The 18,808-nt window shown below is 42.3% G+C and overlaps 1 protein-coding gene across 1 annotated transcript in view; it reads left to right on the top strand.

Moving 5' to 3' along the window:
* The window catches only part of NDUFS6 (NADH:ubiquinone oxidoreductase subunit S6), an 87,828-nt gene that overhangs the window by 25,609 nt on the left and 43,411 nt on the right, over positions 1–18,808 (top strand). The window contains exon 2 of the mRNA XM_053714405.1: positions 3,308–3,361. Coding sequence (XP_053570380.1) covers positions 3,308–3,361 — 54 coding nt within the window. The remainder of the gene's footprint in view (positions 1–3,307; positions 3,362–18,808) is intronic.

Genomic DNA, 18,808 nt, shown 5'->3' with positions numbered 1-18,808 from the left:
AAGATGTCCTCCTTGTCTTTGAAGTGCAGCAACTTCAGGATAATGTCCCTTGGGGGTGCTTTAGGTGGAGGTTTTGCTCTGAGAGCTCGGTGCGCCCTTTCGATGATTACCTCAGGGGCATTCTCGTCGCCTTTCAACGTGCGGAACATAGCCTGCAGGCAGCCCTCCAAGGCTCCTGGATGGATGGATTCTGGTATTCCTCGGACTCTCAGATTGTTTCTCCTGCTTCTGTTGTCTAAGTCCTCGACCTTCTCTAGTAAGTTGTATATGGTTTCTTCTTGATCGTAGAGAAGGCGGGACATATGATTGATATCGTTACTGGTTGTGTTGTGATTTTCTTCTAGATTGGTAACTCTCCGTGTCACCTTTGATAAATCCCTTTTGAGATCCCCATACCAGCCCTTTACTTCAGTGAGCATTTCTTTAAAGTCCTCTTTAGAGCATAAAGATTTGAGGTCTTCTCTAGTGATTTGTTGTGTAGCGCTGAGAGCGGGGTTCGCTGTCTGAGTACCGGGTTGTGGGCTTGGTGCGGGCACAATGCTGTCTGCAGTTTGTTGTGGTGTCTTTGACATAGACTCAGATGGTTTTAAGAACTGCTGCATGGTTCTGGGATGAGATATACTGTCCAGCTTAGCCGGTTTTTTTCGCCGGCATGCTGATATAATGTGGTGAGGGTTAGCGTGGATGGGGGCTAGCTGCTCCTTTAGGGTTATTGCAGACCCAAAAATAAAGTTCTTAATTCAAATGCAATTGCTGGCCCCTGGGCTTGTGTCCCCTGCGCACCCCAAAGGTGTCACTGAACTCTTCTTCTATTCTGTGTCTGGTATGCTTGGGGTTAAGGTGGGTGAGGACAGTTCGCTTTTTGTTTCTTTTTAACACATGGTTTTTGTGCTGTTTCTCTTGCGCACTGTGTGGGGCTGCTGTCTGGCGGGTCGCTATTCTGGCTATGCGACTCAAGGGTCATCTGCAAGTGGGTATTGCCTGGTAGGGGCTGCGTGGGTTCCCCGTCTCCAGTGGCTGAATTTTGAGTCGTGCGGCAAGGAGAAAAAGAAGCAAGCCGCCACAGAAAGTGCGCAGGGCGTGTGGGTCGCAGCAAACGTTAGGGGCTGAGTAGGTGTGCCCCTTGTTTCAGTGTTTATTTAGATATAAGGTGTGTGCCTGCCCCGCTGGGGGTTCTATTGAGTTCGTGGGTGGATTTGTCCCTGTGACGGAAGGCTGCTGTGCTGCGGTGCTGTGGGAGGCTAGTATCTTTGCCGCCTGAGGCCTAGTTTGTGCGCCTTCTTACCTCGCTGCCCCGTTGTGTAGTTTCCGCTTTGAGGGAGGGCCGCGCCCGCAGAGCTGTTATGTTCTCTGATGTGGGAGACTGTTGGCGGGTGTCAGTGGCCGTTGAGTTGCAGCGTTAAGGCTCCCTGTGTGGATTTTGGTTTGGGTGCCGCTGAAGTCTGGATACGTGTCGTCTTTCCCTTCAGGTCCGGGCGTCGCTCGATGTTATGAGCGGGCCCGGGGTTGGTGACAGGGGTTTGCGGCTGTTGGGATGGTGATCCAGGCTCAGGGGGTTGTCTCCTCTAATGCGGTGCTGTGTTTAAGGCATCGGTCGGGTGTAACTGCTGGGTTTAGTAACTTGGGGCCTAGGAGCTATTGCACTACACGGCCATTTCGCTGAACGGCCAAGCTCCGCCCCCCCTTTACTTTTTCTTTTTATATTTTTTTCCTGTTGGGACACAATTAGGAATTTCACCTACAAAGTTCACATCACGTTGAGGGACAATCTTTTGTGCACATTTGCTTATATAGGACTTTATATATTGAACTTCCATTTTCACTATTGTTATATGTATTCTGTTTAAAATGATAGGGTACCCTACTGTTATTTTCTGTTATTTATTTTAGATGTCTAAATGTTTTAGATAATAAATGGTTAGACTTAAAGTGGAGGTAAAAACCGGGCTTTCACTTTAAGTTTCTATTTATATTTACATATTTTTAACCACTTTAGCCTCTTTGGCGCTCTTTCCATCTGGATCATTGTGAATGTAGTGCACACCGCACAGAGTAAAACTGCAGTGCTGTGCTCTGTATCTCTTCAATTTCTAAGAGTAATGCCAGGCCACCCTTGGGGACATTCTTTCTGCAGACATGCTGCATTTTCTGCAGTTACATTGCATGTTCTGCCTTGGGGTGGATACCAAGAAAACAAAGTGAATTTGATAATAAAACTAAATTGGGAAGCTGATTAAAATTGCAATATCTTTCTAAATGATAAGAGTTTAAAATTACATAAAACCCAAAGTTTTTCTTTCATGATTCAGTTAGAGCATATCAATTTAAACAACTTTTCAATTTACTATTGTTATGCACTCTGCTTTGTTCTCTTGTTATCATTTGTTTAAAATCATACCTTGGTAGGCTCAGGAGCAGCAGTGCACTACTTGGAGCTAGCTACTGATTGGTGGATTCACATATATGTCTCTTGCCATTAACCCCTTCACGCTGTTAGGATGTTCCATGCCGTCTTAACAGCTCTGGCCTTTAACGCAGTTTGGACGGCATGGAGCAACCTACCATATATGGCATCCTGCAGCTTCCCACTATTACGAAGTGAAGAATCTGCCTGGGGCACGTACTTAGCAGTGTTGTCAGACCCCCTGATCCAATCCCAGCCTTGAAATTACGTGATTGCATCGACGATTGCGTGATTTAATTGTTACTTATAGTGTTTACACTATAGTACTGGCACCAAGGGGTTAACTTACTGATGCGCTCATATAGCTCCTAGTAATACATTACTGCTCTTTCAATAAAACATATACAAAGAGAATGAAGTAAATTTGATAATAGGAGTAAATTGGTAAGTTGTTAAAGGAACATGAAAACCAAATTTGTTCTTATGATTTAGAAAGAGCATGCACTTTTAAACAACTTTCCAATTTACTTCTATTATTTAATTTGCTTCCTTCTCTTGTTATACTTTACTGAATGGTTTATCTAGGTAAGCTCAGAAGCAGCAGAGAACCTAGGTTCTAGAAGCTGATTGGTGGCTGCATATATATCCCGATTGTCATTGGCTCACCCATGTGTTCAGTTAGAAACTAGTAGTGCATTGCTGCTCCTTCAACAAATGATGCCAAGAGAATAAAGCAAATTTGATAATAGAAGTAAACTGGAATGTTGTTTAAAATAGTATGTTCTACCTAAATCACGAAAGAAACATTTTGGGTTTCATGTCCCTTTAAATTTTGACTTTACTATCCTTTTAACAAATTAACATTGTAACACTAAAGTAAATGTATTTATTTTTATTTTTTAGGTCTTTGATGAAAAAGACTACAGAAAAGTAAGGTTTGTTGGACGACAAAAGGAGGTAAGGGTTGATGTGTCAACAAGTTTATTTACACATGAATTTATAAGTGATGCTTTAATGTGTGTGTTAGTCCTGTGTGTTCCAGTATTCATAACTGTATAGAATGTATAAGTTTGGGTTGTAGTTCTATCTATCTGCACTATATATTGCCAGAAGTATGTGGACACCCCTACTTATTGAGTTCAGGTGTTTTACCCACACAAATTGCTAACAGGTGCATACAATCCTGCACATAGACCTGAATTCTGCATAAACAAACATTGGCAGTATAATAGGTTATACTGAAGAGCTCAGCGACTTTAAATGTAGCACTGTCATAGGATACCACCTTTGCCACAAGCCAGTTAATTAATTAAATGTCTGCCCTACTAGATCTGCCACGGTCAACTGTAAGTGCTATTACTGTGAAGTGGAAGTGTAGACCATTAAAACCCACAGAGTAGGACTGCTGAGCTCTGAAGCGTGTAGCACATACATATTGCTTATCATATGTTGCATTCCTCACTACAGAGTTCCAAACTTCCTCTGAATGCTACATCAGAGTAAAAACTGTGCATCAGGGTCTTCATGAAATAGATTTCCATGGCCGTGCAGCTGTACACAAGCCTCAGATGGAAGAATCTGGGTGTGGTGGATTCCAGGAGAATTCTACCTACCAGAATATATAGTGCCTATAGTAAAGTTAGGTGGAGGAGGGATAATGGTCTGGGGCTGTTTTTTTGGGGCGTGTGCTAGACTCCCTAGTTTCAGTGAAGGATCATCTTAATGCTAAAGTATAAATCTCTTATACTATCTTCACCAGTAGTGCATATAGCCCGCTGAGTCAAAGCACAGAAAAATCTTATTTTTACCATAAAATTCGCAGTCACTAGTGAATATTCTTTTAAGAGGTATTGCATAGTGAAAACAGCACACTTATATTTTACCACAATTGTGATAAAACAATGAGCTGTGTATAATTTGGGACATAGTGTTAATGTACAGATGTGCAGAATACTCCAACAAATAAAAGTTAGATGTAAACATTTTAGGAGCTATGGCTCCTTTTGCTTTGGTAGTTTAACAAGACCTGCATTTAGCAGACTTCTTATTGACTCACAGGTACTTAAAGGGATATGTTACCCAAATGCTAAATAACTTAAATGTAATGCAGCATATCTGTAAATAGCTGACAATAAAATGTTATGAACATCTCTATGTGAAAAAGGAATATATTCCATCTCATTGTGGAGGAACTATAAATATACGAGGATGCTTTTCCCAGGTCTTAAGAGGTTACGTGCATGTGACGTACAGGCACAGTCACCCTTCATTTAAGGAAGTTTACTAGGAAATCTCATGAGATCATAGTGAAATCTCACAAGATCACAAAGAAGCAAAGTTTGAACTTGGCACTGGTGTGGCGGGTCAGTGTGCATTCCCTTCAGCGGTCCCACCACAGAGTGGTCCCACAGCAGTTGGATATAATAATCTAAATTATCAGGGTCTGCTGAAGGGAACGCACACTGGTCCCCCGCATATAACAACCACTTTTTTTTTGTTCCTTGCTTCAAATGCCCCCCTTGACGAAAACGGCGCATTGCCCATGCGTGAAACACGGGAACGCACGGGATAGACTAGGATCAGTCGGTGGAAGCGGTTGGGCGACGTTGGGGAAAGGAGGGGTCAGCTGGCCATCTTAAAATGGCCGGAGGAGAACTAGTAAGTAGTTTTACTTGCAATGTATACAGTATTTAGATAAAAAATTGGACAAACATTTTGCTGTAAAAATCGTTAAATGCATTATCTGCTTAAGAAGTAATATTTTTTTGGGTTGACTTGCCCTTTAAACACTAAGTTCAACAGAATCACTCTGTAAGCTTGCTTAGCAAAGCTTGCTGCAATCAGTTTCTCTGTGTAAGTGAAGAGTTTGAGCACTAAGGGAGTTAGAGCAAGCAAAGGTAAATATAAACCTTTTTTCTATTTAATCATCTCAAACTTTTATAAGTGTGTGAGAATCTCATCCAGTGCATAACTTTTCATATGTTTGCATCACTGGAGCAGCCACTTCAGGGATCATACCTCTGTGGCAAGTGTGAGCATATTGTCTCTCTAGAAGCTCTTATTATAGTACTGGTGGAACGAATTGCAACACTGCATTATATTCAAACACTTGAAATCGAAGCGGATATGACTGAATAGACTGCTCATGGTTCTAGCAGTGGGATGGAGTTGATTCAGAGGGGGGATACTCAGGGAAGTAGCTGGATCACAGAAGGGAAGGTAGGAGTAAGCAAAAGAGACAGGTCAGTTCTGAGCTGGTACAACCCAATAGATTTGCCAGACTAAGTGAAGGTGTTTGGGATGTTGGTTCAGGTGTAGCAATGTCAGAGAGGGCTGTTCTTCCTAAGAATCCAGTGAACAGCCCTGCAGTAACAGAAGAGAGGCAAAACAGATGTTGGTGATAGGAGACTCTCTAATCAGGAAAGTAGATAGGACAACATGTCCTCCAGATCCCTTAAATTGAACATTTTGCTGTCTTCCAGGGGCTTGTATTAGGCCTATTGATCCAATAGTCATGGTGCATATTGTTACTAATGACAAAGTTCGGAGATGGAGTGTCCTAAAAATGACTCTAGGGGAAGCAAGGACCGACCTCCAAGGTAGTATTTTCTGAAATATTACCAGTGCCATGTGCTCACCCAGTAAGGCAGAGTGAGTTAAGGGCAGTTAATTCCTAGTTAAAAATGTGGTGTAAAAATTAGGGGTTTGACTTTTTAGATACCTGGCTGACTTTTCACTTGGATACAATGTGTACAGTAAGGATGATAGCACATGAATGACATGGGCGCAGGTGTGTTGGGGTAAAGGGTGTTGGCACGTTTAGAGAAACCTCTAAACAAGGGAAGGTGGGAGAGGCTCAGTCCAAACATAATAGAACCGATAGTTTAGTCTGTGAATATGATGCGTCTGTAAGATCTCAAAGCTTGGATCATGCAAGTTTACACTGAGGAAATAGCACATTGCAAGATTTGGAGGGAAGGGCACCAAATAGCAACAGAAAGCACAAGGAAATTAAATGTATAACAACAAATGCAAAAAGCATGACGACTAATATGGGGAAGCTGGAGCCCTTGGGAGCAGAAGAGGAATATTATATTTTTAGCATAGCTGAAACCTGTGGGGATGATTCACATGACTTGGCAGTTAACTTAGAGGGTTATACGTTATTTACAATGGATAGGGGTTATAAAAGGGGATATTAAATCTGACCTTAAATTTACAGTAAGGGAATAAATTATATTTATAATTATACAGGTGATAATGTAGGGCCACTGTGGGTTAAAATTCCCCAAAAAATATTATTAGGTACAAATCCCCCAACAATAGTGGCATCGACGAAACTCAACTGCTAATGCAAATGGGAAATGCTGCTAATAATACCAGTGCTGTAATTATGGGAGATTTTAACTACCCTAAAATAAATAAGGACAATGAAACTAGCAATAAAACCTAGAGGGTTAGATATTTAAATAAGCTCAAATATAACTTTGTCACAATTAATAGCGGAGCCAACTAGAAATAAAGCTATTCTGGATTTAGTGCTATCAAATAATACAGAAATAATAACAAACATAGAAGTGAAAGAAAAATTAGGTAACCGTGACCATAGTATGGTCACATTTTGAAATAATTTTCCATAAGCGGTATTACAAGGTTTCAACCAAGACTTTTGATTTTAATTTTTTTTAAAAGTTGTTCTTAAATAAAAACACAGAGGATAAATGAACAGTTAAAGTGAAAGTAAATCCTAGCTTTTTACAAACGCTAGGATTGACTATTAAAACAAATGAAGGGGACTTTCATTCATGAAGTATAAGATACTTCATGTAGAAAGCACCTTTATTTGTTTCAATCGGTCTCCGTTCTTAGCTGCTACAGCAGCCCACGGCTAAAACATTTTTTTACTAAGAGGTGACGTTTTCACCTCTTAGCCAATAGCCGTGCGGTAAATCCGTCTCCCATGGGCACCAAGCCGGATTTACTGCACGGCTATTGGCTAAGAGGTGAAAACGTCACCTCTTGGCAAAAAATTTTTTTAGCCGTGGGCTGCTGTAGCAGCTAAGAACGACGACCGATTGAAACAAATAAAGGAGCTTTCTACATGAAGTATCTATAATTTTGGAGATAATGCGTAGGTGGTTGCGGCAGGTTGAAGCGAGCAATTTGATGTGGGGAATGAAGGACAGATTTGAGTCAAGTGTGACTCCAAGGCAGCGGACTTGGGGCGATGGGGAGATAGTGGTGCTACCAACAGTGATAGAATAATTAGAAACTGGAGTAGAGTTAGAGGGAGGGATTAGAAGTAGTTCGGTCTTGGACATGTTTATTTTTAGGTTGTGAGAGGCCATCCAGGAGGAAATGCCAGATAAGCAGTTGCTGATGGGAGAATTGACAGAAGGACTGCAGGGGGGTGGATAGGTAGATCTGGGTATCAGCATAGAGGTGATAGTTGAAGCCATAGCTGCTGGTAAGTTTACCCAGTAAAGAAGTGTAAATAAAGAAGAGTAGAGGACCCAGGACAGAACCTTGAGGTACTCCAACAGACAGAGGTAATAGAGAGGAGAAGTCGGCAGCAAAAGAGATGGAGAAGGATCTGCTAGAGAGATAAGAGTGAATCCAGGAGAGGGCAGCATCACAGAGCCTAAGAGAGCTGAGAGTCCGTAGGAGAATGGGAAGGTCAACAGTGTCAAAGGCAGCAGAGAGGTCATGTAAGATGAGTATAGAGTAGTACCCTTTGTTTTTATCAGAAAAGAGATTGTTAGTTACCTTGGTGAGGGCAGTCTCAGTTGATGATTGGGAAGGGAAGCCAGATTGCAGGGGGTCTAGCAATGAGTTGGAGGACAGGAAGTGGGTTAGTCGATCGAAAACTAGTCTTTCAAGGATTTTTTAAGCTAGTGGGAGCAGTGATATGGGGCGGTAGTTTGCAGGAGAGTTACGGTCAAGGGATGGTTTTTTGAGGATGGGGGTGACCTTTGCATGTTTGAAGGAGGCAGGGAATGAGCCAGTAGAAAGAAATAAGTTGAATATGTGAGTAAGAGCTGGAGTGAGGGTGGGAGACAGAGAAGGTATTAAATGTAAAGGAATAGGGTCAAGTGGGGCGGTAGTGAGGTATGAGGAAGACAATAGGGAACCCACTTCACTCTGAGTGGTTGGGAGGAGGGGGTGCAGAGAGTGGCAGAGGGGGTGACTGGGAGCCAGGTTGGGAGATTCCAGTCTTGTGTTGGGATGTTTCTTCGGATGTTGTGTTTTATTGAAAAAGTAGTCAGCCAGGTCTTGAGCACTAAATGCAGATGAGGTGGTGCAGGTGGGTAGAGGAGTGAGTTGAAAATGGAGAAGAGTCTTTTAGGGTTTGAGAAGTGAGTGGATATAAGAGAAGATAAGTAGGTTTGCTTAGATAAGTGAAGGGCAGAGGTGTAAGAGTAAAGAATGAACTTATAGTGCATGAAATCAGATTCAGAGCGGGATTTCCTCAAGGCCCGTTCAGCACTGCAGGAGCATTTTTGTAGGTGGCATGTTTGCTGGGAGTGCCAGGGCTAGAGCTGACGACGTGGGGCTTTACAAAGTTACAAAGTTAGGGAGGAGCGAGAGTGAGTTGTAGAAAGGTCAGGATATTGTGGAAGTGTGGGGGAGGTGTATTTGAAAAAGGTTGGAGAGTTGGGGAGGGTCCACAGTGCGCAGATTTCTACAGGTGCGAGGGGGAGAAGTAGGTTTAGCCTGTATATTACGATTAATGGTGAGCAGATGGTGGTCTGAGATGGGAAATGGACGACCGGCAACATCAGAGAGAGAGCAGATATAGGAGAATACCAGATCAATATAGTGTCCATCGCGGTGGGTAGGAAATAGGGTGGATTGTGAGAGGCCGAAGGAGTTTGTGAGTGAGAGAAGTTTAGAGGCAGCAGGGGCAGATGGGTTGTCAATGGGGATGTTGAAGTCACCCAGAATTAGAGTAGGTGTATTTGTAGAAAGAAAGTAAGGAAGCCAGGCAGAAAACTTGTCAAGGAATTGGGAGGTTGGTCCAGGGAGACAATAGATAACTGCCACTCTGAGAGAGAGGAGAGAGAACAGGCGAATGCAGTGGACTTTAAAGAAGAAAAGGAGACAGATGGAAATAGAGAGAGGTACTGGTAGGAGCAGGAGGGGGAAGTAAGATTCCAACACCCCCACCAGGTCTCTCATCTGGCCTAGGTGTGTGGCTAAAGTGAAGACGACCATGTGTGAGAGCAGCAATGGAAGCAGTGTCAGAGGAAGATAGCCAGGTTTCAGTAATTGCTAAAAGGTTGAAAGAGTTGGAATTCAACAGGCTGTGAACAGTTGTATAGGTACATTAAAATTTGAGAACGGTATCATAATTAACAGTGACCAGGGGAAGACTAAGATGCTAAACAATTTATTTTCTTCAATATACATGAGACATTGAAACAAACTAGAACATAGAAGCCCGTACCAATAACTGAGTTATCTCTAAATGATATCTGTAATCAAAATGGAGAATATGAAGGTAAATTAAAACTCCAGGTCCAGATGGAATACAATTTAGAGTTCTAAGGGAGTTTGGCACTGTCATAGCCAAACCTCTGCTCACAATTTTTCAGGCATAGTACCCCAAGACTGACGTAAAGATGATGTGGTGCCACTTTTTAAAAAGTGAAGCAGGGCTGACCAGGAAGATATAGAACAGTAAGTCTGACATCAGTAATGGGGAAGATACTGAAGGGGATTATATTCAACAGTATATTTGGGAAAACAAGATTATGAAATCAAGTTTTGAGTACAAAGGATGGATCATGTCAAACAAATCTAATTTTATATTCTATGAGGAGGTAAACATAGATGCAATGGATCCCTGGTATAAGACCTCACCTTGAGTATATAGTGCAGTTCTGGGGACCAATTTTAAAAAGGGACATTGCAGAATTAGAAAAAGGGCCACAAAACTATTAAGGGGAATGGAGGATTTAAACTATGAAGAGATGCTAGTCAAATTGGGTCTTCTTAGCCTATAAAAAAGGCGCTTGAGAGGTGATATGATTACGTTGCTGCAAATTAAATCTTTCCTCTAGCCTATTTTATGGGCTTTTGGAACACCTTGCCTAAAGAGGTAATGACTGCCAATAAATTAGATACATTTAAAAAATACATTGCTGGCTAAAAACAGAATTCAGAGAGATGATTGCTTGGTTGTTTTAAATGACTAAGCTTCTAATTTTTTAATGTAAGCTCAATTGTCAGCTTTTTTTATTGTAAATCAGGTAGAATCTGTATAGGTTAATCTCGATGGACTTCTTTCATTCTTATCTACTATGCATGTTATGTTGAATAACCTCCCCCTTTAAAGGGATATAAAGGTCAAAACTGAAATGTGCATTCCAGTTTAAAATAGAAGCATTTTTGCAATATGCTTCCATTAGCAAATTGCTTCTAGCAAAAGTTATTACTGTTTTTCAGAGGCATACACACATATGCTGTGAGGGTCCTTGCAATATTCAAGCTCAGAGAGCTAGCGGTTGTTTGTGTCTGTGAATATTTCGTTTGTGTCATACAAGCCACTGCTGATTCTGAAAGTTGTGGTATTTGAATATTGGTGAAAGTATATGTGAGTATGCCTCTAAAAAACAGTAATTACTTTTATTAGAAGCTTTTTTGCTAATTGATGTATAATGCAAAAATGGTTTGAATTGAAATGCATTACTTGTTGACCTTTCTATCCCTTTTTATTTAAATTACAAAATGGCATCTTTTACAATGGCCTGTTAAACGACAAACTATACAAAGTTATTTTTTCTTTCTCTAAATTCTCTTCTTTGGTCTCCCTGTAGATATTTTTTTCCCTTGTTTAGATGGAATATAAATCTATTTTTCGTTAGTTATGCCTGGATTGAAGTTTATTATGTTATCTGGAATATATAGAGGGGGAAGATATATGAATGCAATTCAAATATATATATATATTTTTTTTTAATATAAATAAAACCGACTTGGCACCCAGTGAAACGTATATGAAGAATAAATGTAACACTACCATGTGTCTTTTTCTTTTTGTTTTTGATTTTTTTTAATATGCCATTACCACAGTTTAGCTATATCTTTATTTATAATAGTAAAAACTTAAATTGACACGTTATAATTGGCATCCCCTTATTGTGTTCCCAATTTTGCCCGTTTGCGGGCGTGTGATAATTAACCAGCCATTATAAGTGGCTGGTAATTGATACCGCAAGCTTGCAGTAGCATTTGGCACTCATAAAATTAACTCTGGTTAATTTTATAAATGTGCCCAAAATGTAGTGTATTTTTTTATAAATGTGCCCCAAATGTAGTGTATTTTATTGCCCCAAATGTAGTGTATTTCTCTTGTTAAGTGTATTCAGTCCACGGGTCATCCATTACTTATGGGATATATTCCCTTCCCAACAGGAAGTTGCAAGAGGATCACCCAAAGCAGAGCTGCTATATAGCTCCTCCCCTCACATGTCATATCCAGTCATTCTCTTGCAACCCTCAACTAGATAGGAGGTCGTGAGAGGACTGTGGTGTTTTTATACTTAGTTTATTTCTTCAATCAAAAGTTTGTTATTTTAAATGGCACCGGAGTGTGCTGTTTTTTCTCAGGCAGTATTTGGAAGAAGAATCTGTCTGCGTTTTCTATGATCTTAGCAGAAGTAACTAAGATCCACTGGCTGTTCTCGCACATTCTGAGGATTGGGGTAACTTCAGAAAGGGAATAGCGTGCGGGGTCTCCTGCAAATAAGGTATGTGCAGTAAATTATTTTTCTAAGGAATGGAATTGACTAAGAAAATACTGCTGATACCGATGTAATGTAAGTACAGCCTTAAATGCAGTGAAAGCGACTGGTATCAGGCTGATTAAAATATATACAGTAAAATATTTTCTAAGGAATGGAATTTGACTAAGAAAATGCTACTAATACTGAAGTGATGTAATAAGCCTTAAATGCAGTAGAAGGACTGGTATCAGGCTTATTAATAGAGATACATACTCTTTAAAAAAGATGTTTAAAACGTTGGCTGGCATGTTTAATCGTTTTGTGAAGTACATTGGTGATAAAACTTATTGGGGCATAAATTTTTTCCACATGGCTGACTTGTATTTCTGCATAGAAACAGTTAACTGAAGCTCCCAATGTTGTAATAATGAGTGGGAGGGGCCTATTTTAGCGCTTTTTTTGCGCAGTAAAAATTCAGTCCCAGTCTTCCTGCTTCTTCCTGCATGACCCAGGACGTCTCTGGAGAGCTCAGGGGACTTTAAAAGTCATTTTAAGGGAGGTAATCAGTCACAGCAGACCTGTGACAGTGTGTTTGACTGTGTTAAAAAAAAAAAAAAAAAAGTTTTTTCTCTATTCTTATCCGTTTTGAGTATTAAGGGGTTAATCATCCATTTGCAAGTGGGTGCAATGCTCTGCTAACTTAATACATTTACTGTGAAAATTTGGTTGCTATAACTGATTTGGTTCATTGTTATTTCAACTGTGACAGTTTTTTTTGTGCTTCTTAAAGGCGCAGTAGCGTTTTTCTATATTGCTTGTAAAATTATTTAAAGTGTTTTCCAAGTCTGCTAGTCTTATTGCTAGTCTGTTTAAACCTGTCTGACACAGATGAATCTGTTTGTTCACTATGTTTAAAGGCCAGTGTGGAGCCCCATAGAAATGTGTACTAAATGTATTGATTTCACTTTAAATAATAAAGGTCAGTCTTTATCTATAAAGGAATTATCACCAGACAACGAGGGGGAAGTTATGCCGACTAACTCTCCTCACGTGTCAGTACCTTCGCCTCCCGCTCAGGAGGCGCGTGATATTGTGGTGCCAAGTGCATCAGAAACGCCCATACAAATCACTTTACAAGACATGGCTACTATTATGAATAATACCCTGACAGAAGTATTATCTAAATTGCCAGAATTAATAGGTAAGCGCGATTGCTCTGGGATAAGAACAGAGCGCGCTGGTGCTGTGAGAGCCATGTCCGATACTGCGTCACAGTTTGCAGAACATGAGGACGGAGAGCTTCATTCTGTGGGTGACGGATCTGATCCAGGGAAATCGGATTCAGAGATCTCTAATTTTAAATTTAAGCTTGAGAACCTCCGTGTATTGCTAGGGGAGGTTTTTTGTTTTTTTTTTAATTTCTTTATTTAGTGAAAAAACCCCAGGGGGTGCAATACAACAAGTGATAGTGAAATACATGAAGAGGCGAAACTCAGTTATTCACAAAAATGGTATCATAGCAGGCACTTTACTTCATGGTCTATGTATTGGTCTGAAACAGTCTTGCAGCATTTATCACCCAACCTGGCATTTTAAATTTTGTGCCTAAAATCGGGGGGAAAGGGAAAAAAAAAAGGGGGGGGGCAGGATTGGGGGGGGGGGGGAAGAGGGGGGGAGCAGGATGGGGAGGGAGGGGGAGGTGGGAAAGGGGGGGAGGGTCAACAGGGAAAGGGGAAAGGAAAGGCAAGGGATGGGGAGAGGGGTTAAGCCCATTGGAAGGGGAAAGGGGGAAGGGGAGGGTGAGAGGAAGGGAGGGGGATGGGGAAACCAACAAAACAACAATAACAACAGTAAAGTTTCCCATGTAAATAACAAAACCTGGATCGGGTGGCATCATATAGAAAAGCAGTACCCCCGGCGAGGCGGCAATCCGATTAACATAATAACAGCTTAAGATATATGAGGAGATTTATATTTACATCCCATAGCCGGTACAAGTGAAGTAAGTTCCCGGGAAGGTTAGTGTTAGTATAAGTGGTCTCCGGGGAGGAAAGGGGACAAAACACTTCCAGATAATGTAAGTAGTCAAAACCTCAACAACAACAAAGCCCTCCATTAGGGCAGTAGGATTCAGCTTTATGTTCCGTGAGAGGAGGCGAAAACCCCAAGACCGCTGGGTTTTTTGCTGGGGAGGAGGCACCCGGACCGTCCCGCCCGTTATGTCGCGGTTTCCTATACAGATTAGCTCCAACGCTTCAAGGTCTCATGGGAGAGGTAAGGATAGTCAGAAAAGTGAAGGGAGTAAGAGAAGGAAAGAAGCAGGGGAGAGGAAAGAAGGTAGAGGAGAGGGGGAGGGGGGGGAGGGAGAGGGGGGTTAGTGTTTTTGAGAAGTATTTAGCCTTCCTATATGTCCTGACTTCTCAGTCTCTCTGTCATCATGAATGTACTGTTGGCAAAAGGTGATATTATCTGTGTATAGATGCTGTCGGGTAAGGTCATTAGGTAGGGTTCCCATTTCCTGTAAAAGGTCTTAATTCTCCTCTCTAGGTCTCCCTTAACGTCCGCCTGCTCAATTAAGAGCTGTGTATGCAAGTGGCTAGTAAAATGTGTGATATGTGGCGGTTTACTAGAAACCCAATGTCGTAGGATTAGTTTCCTAGCTATTAGGATGGCGGTGTTTATGAAGCGGTCCTGTGGGACGCTCCGTGTGTGTCCCCTGAGAAAGAAGACGTCATGCATTGTTAAGACTGATGTCTCGCTATGTATCCTGTTCAACCAGAATTGTATCTTATTCCAGTATTTAGTTATTTTAGGGCAGCCCCAGAACAGATGCACGATATCCGGATCAGGTAGGGAGCATTTAGGACATGAGTCTACCGCGCCCGGAACCCATTTGGCTCTAAGGTGGGGAGTAATGTAGCTGAAGTGAATGAATTTAAGGTGCATCTCCCTATATCGCATTGCTAATGTACTAGTAGTAAGCAGCTTAAAGCTGTTTGATACAATGTCTTCACTAATGTCGAGGCCTGTGCAGCAGGACCATTTGGAACTCAGCTGTTGCATGATCTCAGTAGATTTGCTTTCAATAATTAGGCTGTAAATGTAGGAAATAGAGTGTGACCCCTGCTTAGTCAGAGAGCAAATGGAATCTATTGGGGATCTCGCTGTGACGTCTAGACCTTCAGTGAGGAGCTTACGTGTGTAGTGAGCGGCTTGGAAGTATGCAAATGTACTGTGTCTGGGGAGGTCAAATTTATCTCGTAGATGTGCCAAAGGAAATAGTGTATTAGTGAGTGGGTTTATCAGCTGTGAGATTGCACCTAGTCCCTTCTCCTCCCACTGGGCGAATATTCGCGTAGTCATGCCTGGGAGGAAGTTAGGGTTGCCCCTCAGTGGAAGATGCTTAGTGGTTGCAGTGGAGAGCTTCCACCACTTGCATAATTTTGCCCAGGCACGTAACGGATCCCTGAAGAGAATGCTATTTTTGATTTGGGCAGGAAGAGTGTGAATAGGAGCATGTGGGAGGAAGGCTAAGTGGAGAGGGTAGACAAGGGATTTTTCGAGGGTTTCATCATTAAATACTGAGGTTCGTGCTAGCCAATCAAAGACTAATTTTGTCAGCGTCGCCCAGTTGTACCATTCAACGTTTGGGAGCTTTAGACCACCCTTGTCAGTAGGTAGTGCTAGCTTTGTTCTGCTGATTCTATGTTTCTTTGAATTCCACGCAAAGTTACTGAAAGCACTTGATATGCTCTTCAGGTCCTTCTGCGTCAATAGGAGGGGAAGCATCTGCAATGGGTATAATAATTTGGGCATTGCCAACATTTTAATTAAACTCACTCGCCCTGACAAGGGTATGGGTAATTTAGACCAGCTCGCCAATAGCGAGCAAACTTGCTTGATCACTGGGGGGATGTTTAGTTTGTATATTGAATGCGGGTTAACATGTAGGAGGATACCCAGGTACTTGAAGGAGCCATCCGTGATTTTGAGTGTAGTTTGTATGGGTGTGGGGGGGAGTCTGTTAGTTAGGTATGTCATTTCCGATTTGTCCAGGTTTACTTTGTAGCCTGAAATGGTGCCAAATTGTTGAAATATGGAGATGAGCTTGGGTATGTTATCATAGGGCTTGGTTACATATAAAAGTAGGTCATCGGCATACAGTGAGAGGTGCATTGAATGAGGCCCCACTTGTAATGCTGGAAGCTTATTTCTAATATATATAGCTAAGGGTTCTATAGCCAGGTTGAATAGTAGGGGCGATAGAGGGCATCCCTGCCTAGTACCTCTTCCGAGAAGAAAAGGCTGGGACACCTCTCCATTTACTATCACTGAAGAGCGGGGGCTATGGTATAACGTTTGTATGAGTCTTCGAAAGTCCCCAACTATACCGAATTTTCCCAGGGTAGTCAAGAGGTGATCCCACTCTACTCTGTCGAACGCCTTTTCCGCGTCGACAGAGAGAAGGCAGGCCTCTGGGAGTGCGACAGATTCAGTATTGTTACAGTCTTTTCTTTGCCAGTAGTACTCTATCACCGACAGGGTCTTACGTATGTTGGTGACTGAGGTGCGGTGTTTCATGAATCCTGTCTGATCTTTATGAATGACTGACCCTATTACAGCAGCTAACCTATTTGCAAGTATGGCAGTAAAAAGTTTGTATTCGCTGTTCAAGAGCGCTATTGGTCTGTAGGAGGCAGGGGATGTCGGATCTCGTCCTGGTTTGGGGATTAAACACATAAGTGCGTCTGCAAAGTCAATTGGGGGGGTAGCTGTGCCCTTCAGATAGGCTGTAAATGTTTGGGCCAGGAGTGGGCTAAGTTCTGCTTGTAGTAACTTATAGTATTCAATGGGTATTTTGTCAGGTCCCGGGGTCTTGCCCAACTTAGCTGATTTTATGGCTTTCAATACCTCGGACGCATGGATCGGGGCGTTGAGGAGGTCTAGGTTGTCTGAGCTAAGAGAGGGAGGAGTAATCTGTTTCCAGAATTCCTCCTTGTCATTCTGTGTGCATGGCTGTGCGGTGTAAAGTGCAGAGTAGAAGTTTAAGAATTCTGACATTATGGATTTAGTGTCTGAGTATGTCACCCCCTGCGCTTGGATTGAGGGGATTATGGATTTGGGGTTGGCCATTTTCACTACGTTAGCCAGTAGCTTTCCAGTTTTATCTCCAAACCTATAGAACCGGCCCTTTCTATGTGTCTGAAACAAGTGATCCTGCTGAGCCAGGGCATCCTCCCTAAGTCTCTTTTTCTCGTAAAATATGTTTCTGCTTTGGGGGGAGGGATGAGCTAGGTATTGATTATAAGCAGCTGTGACTTCTGCCGTAGTGACAGTTTCTACCTTTTTCCGTTTTGCATTGTAGTGGGCAGTAAAGCTGGTGATCTGTCCCCTCATGACTGCCTTTGATGCTCCCCAAAAAATCCCTGGGGTAAGGAGGTGTTGGGCGTTAAAGGTATAGTACTCCTTCCATTGAGTTTTTAGGTGTCTACTGAACTCAATGTTGTGGTATAGGTAAGTAGGGAATCTCCAGGACTTTTGAGTAGAAGTGTTGGGTTTAGGGCCAAGTAGTAGCCATATGGGCGCATGGTCTGAGATTATAATGTCTGAAATGTCTGTCTGTGGGATTTGTGTATGTAGCTGGCCCGAACACAGGAAGTAATCAATGCGCGAGAGAGTGCTGTGTGTTTTAGAGGCACACGTGAAGTCTCTCCTGGTTGGATTGCGAGAACGCCACACGTCTATGAGGTCTAGTGAGTTTTTAAAGGTTGCTATGGTATCTGTTTCTTTTTTCCGTGTCTTAGCTATAGTCTTTTCCTGTCTCTTAGTGTGTGTGTCAGTTCTGCGGTCTAGTGGCAGTTCCTGAGCCAGGTTGAAGTCTCCACCCATTAGGATGGGAGAGTCGGCGAGAGCAGCCAAGTGGGTCTGAATGGAGCGCCAGAACGATGGTCTGAGTTGGTTTGGGCCATAGATGTTACATATGGTGTATGTGCGATTATCTATCTGCAGACTTGCTATGATGTACCTGCCTCTAGGGTCTATGGTGGTAGGGGTGATTTGTACTGATATTCCTTTTCTAACGAGTATAGCAACTCCTCTCTTACGTCCTTCTGTAGGGGTGTAATAGACTCGATCAACCCATCTGCTTTTTAGTTTCTCATGTTCCGCCCCTGTGAGTCGTGTCTCCTGTAGGAGAGCAATGTCAGTTTGAAGTCGCCCTAGGTGGTGCAGAATGATGCTACGCTTGGCTGGGGAGGTAATCCCCCCCACATTCCAAGATACAATTTTAAGGGGACGCGCCATACTGTTGGGGAGGGGAAGATGTATTTGATAGGTGACGTATAACAGACGTGTAAGTTATAGGTGCATTGTGATCCTGCTTGAGTCTATATTTAGTAGTGGGTTGTGTAGTAGAACTGTTAGGGAATTGGGAAATAAGAGGGTTGTGTACAGAGGGGTGTGTCTGGAGCTTTAGCGACTTACGGTCTGAAGCATCTGCAGGTATCCGGCAGAACGGAATCCGGGTGCTCCTCCCACAGCCTGAGGAAAAAGATATGCATGTAAGTAAAAGATTGACATCCTGGTTTCCAAGACATAAAGAGAATGAAAGGGAGTGAGAGAGACATATGAGGGCCAAGGTCAGGGTAGGGGGGGGAGGGAAAGAGACAAAAGGAAG

Source organism: Bombina bombina, chromosome 5 (genome assembly GCF_027579735.1).
Source record: "Bombina bombina isolate aBomBom1 chromosome 5, aBomBom1.pri, whole genome shotgun sequence".
Lineage (NCBI taxonomy): Eukaryota > Metazoa > Chordata > Amphibia > Anura > Bombinatoridae > Bombina > Bombina bombina.
This window is presented reverse-complemented; position numbering and strand designations above follow the sequence as displayed.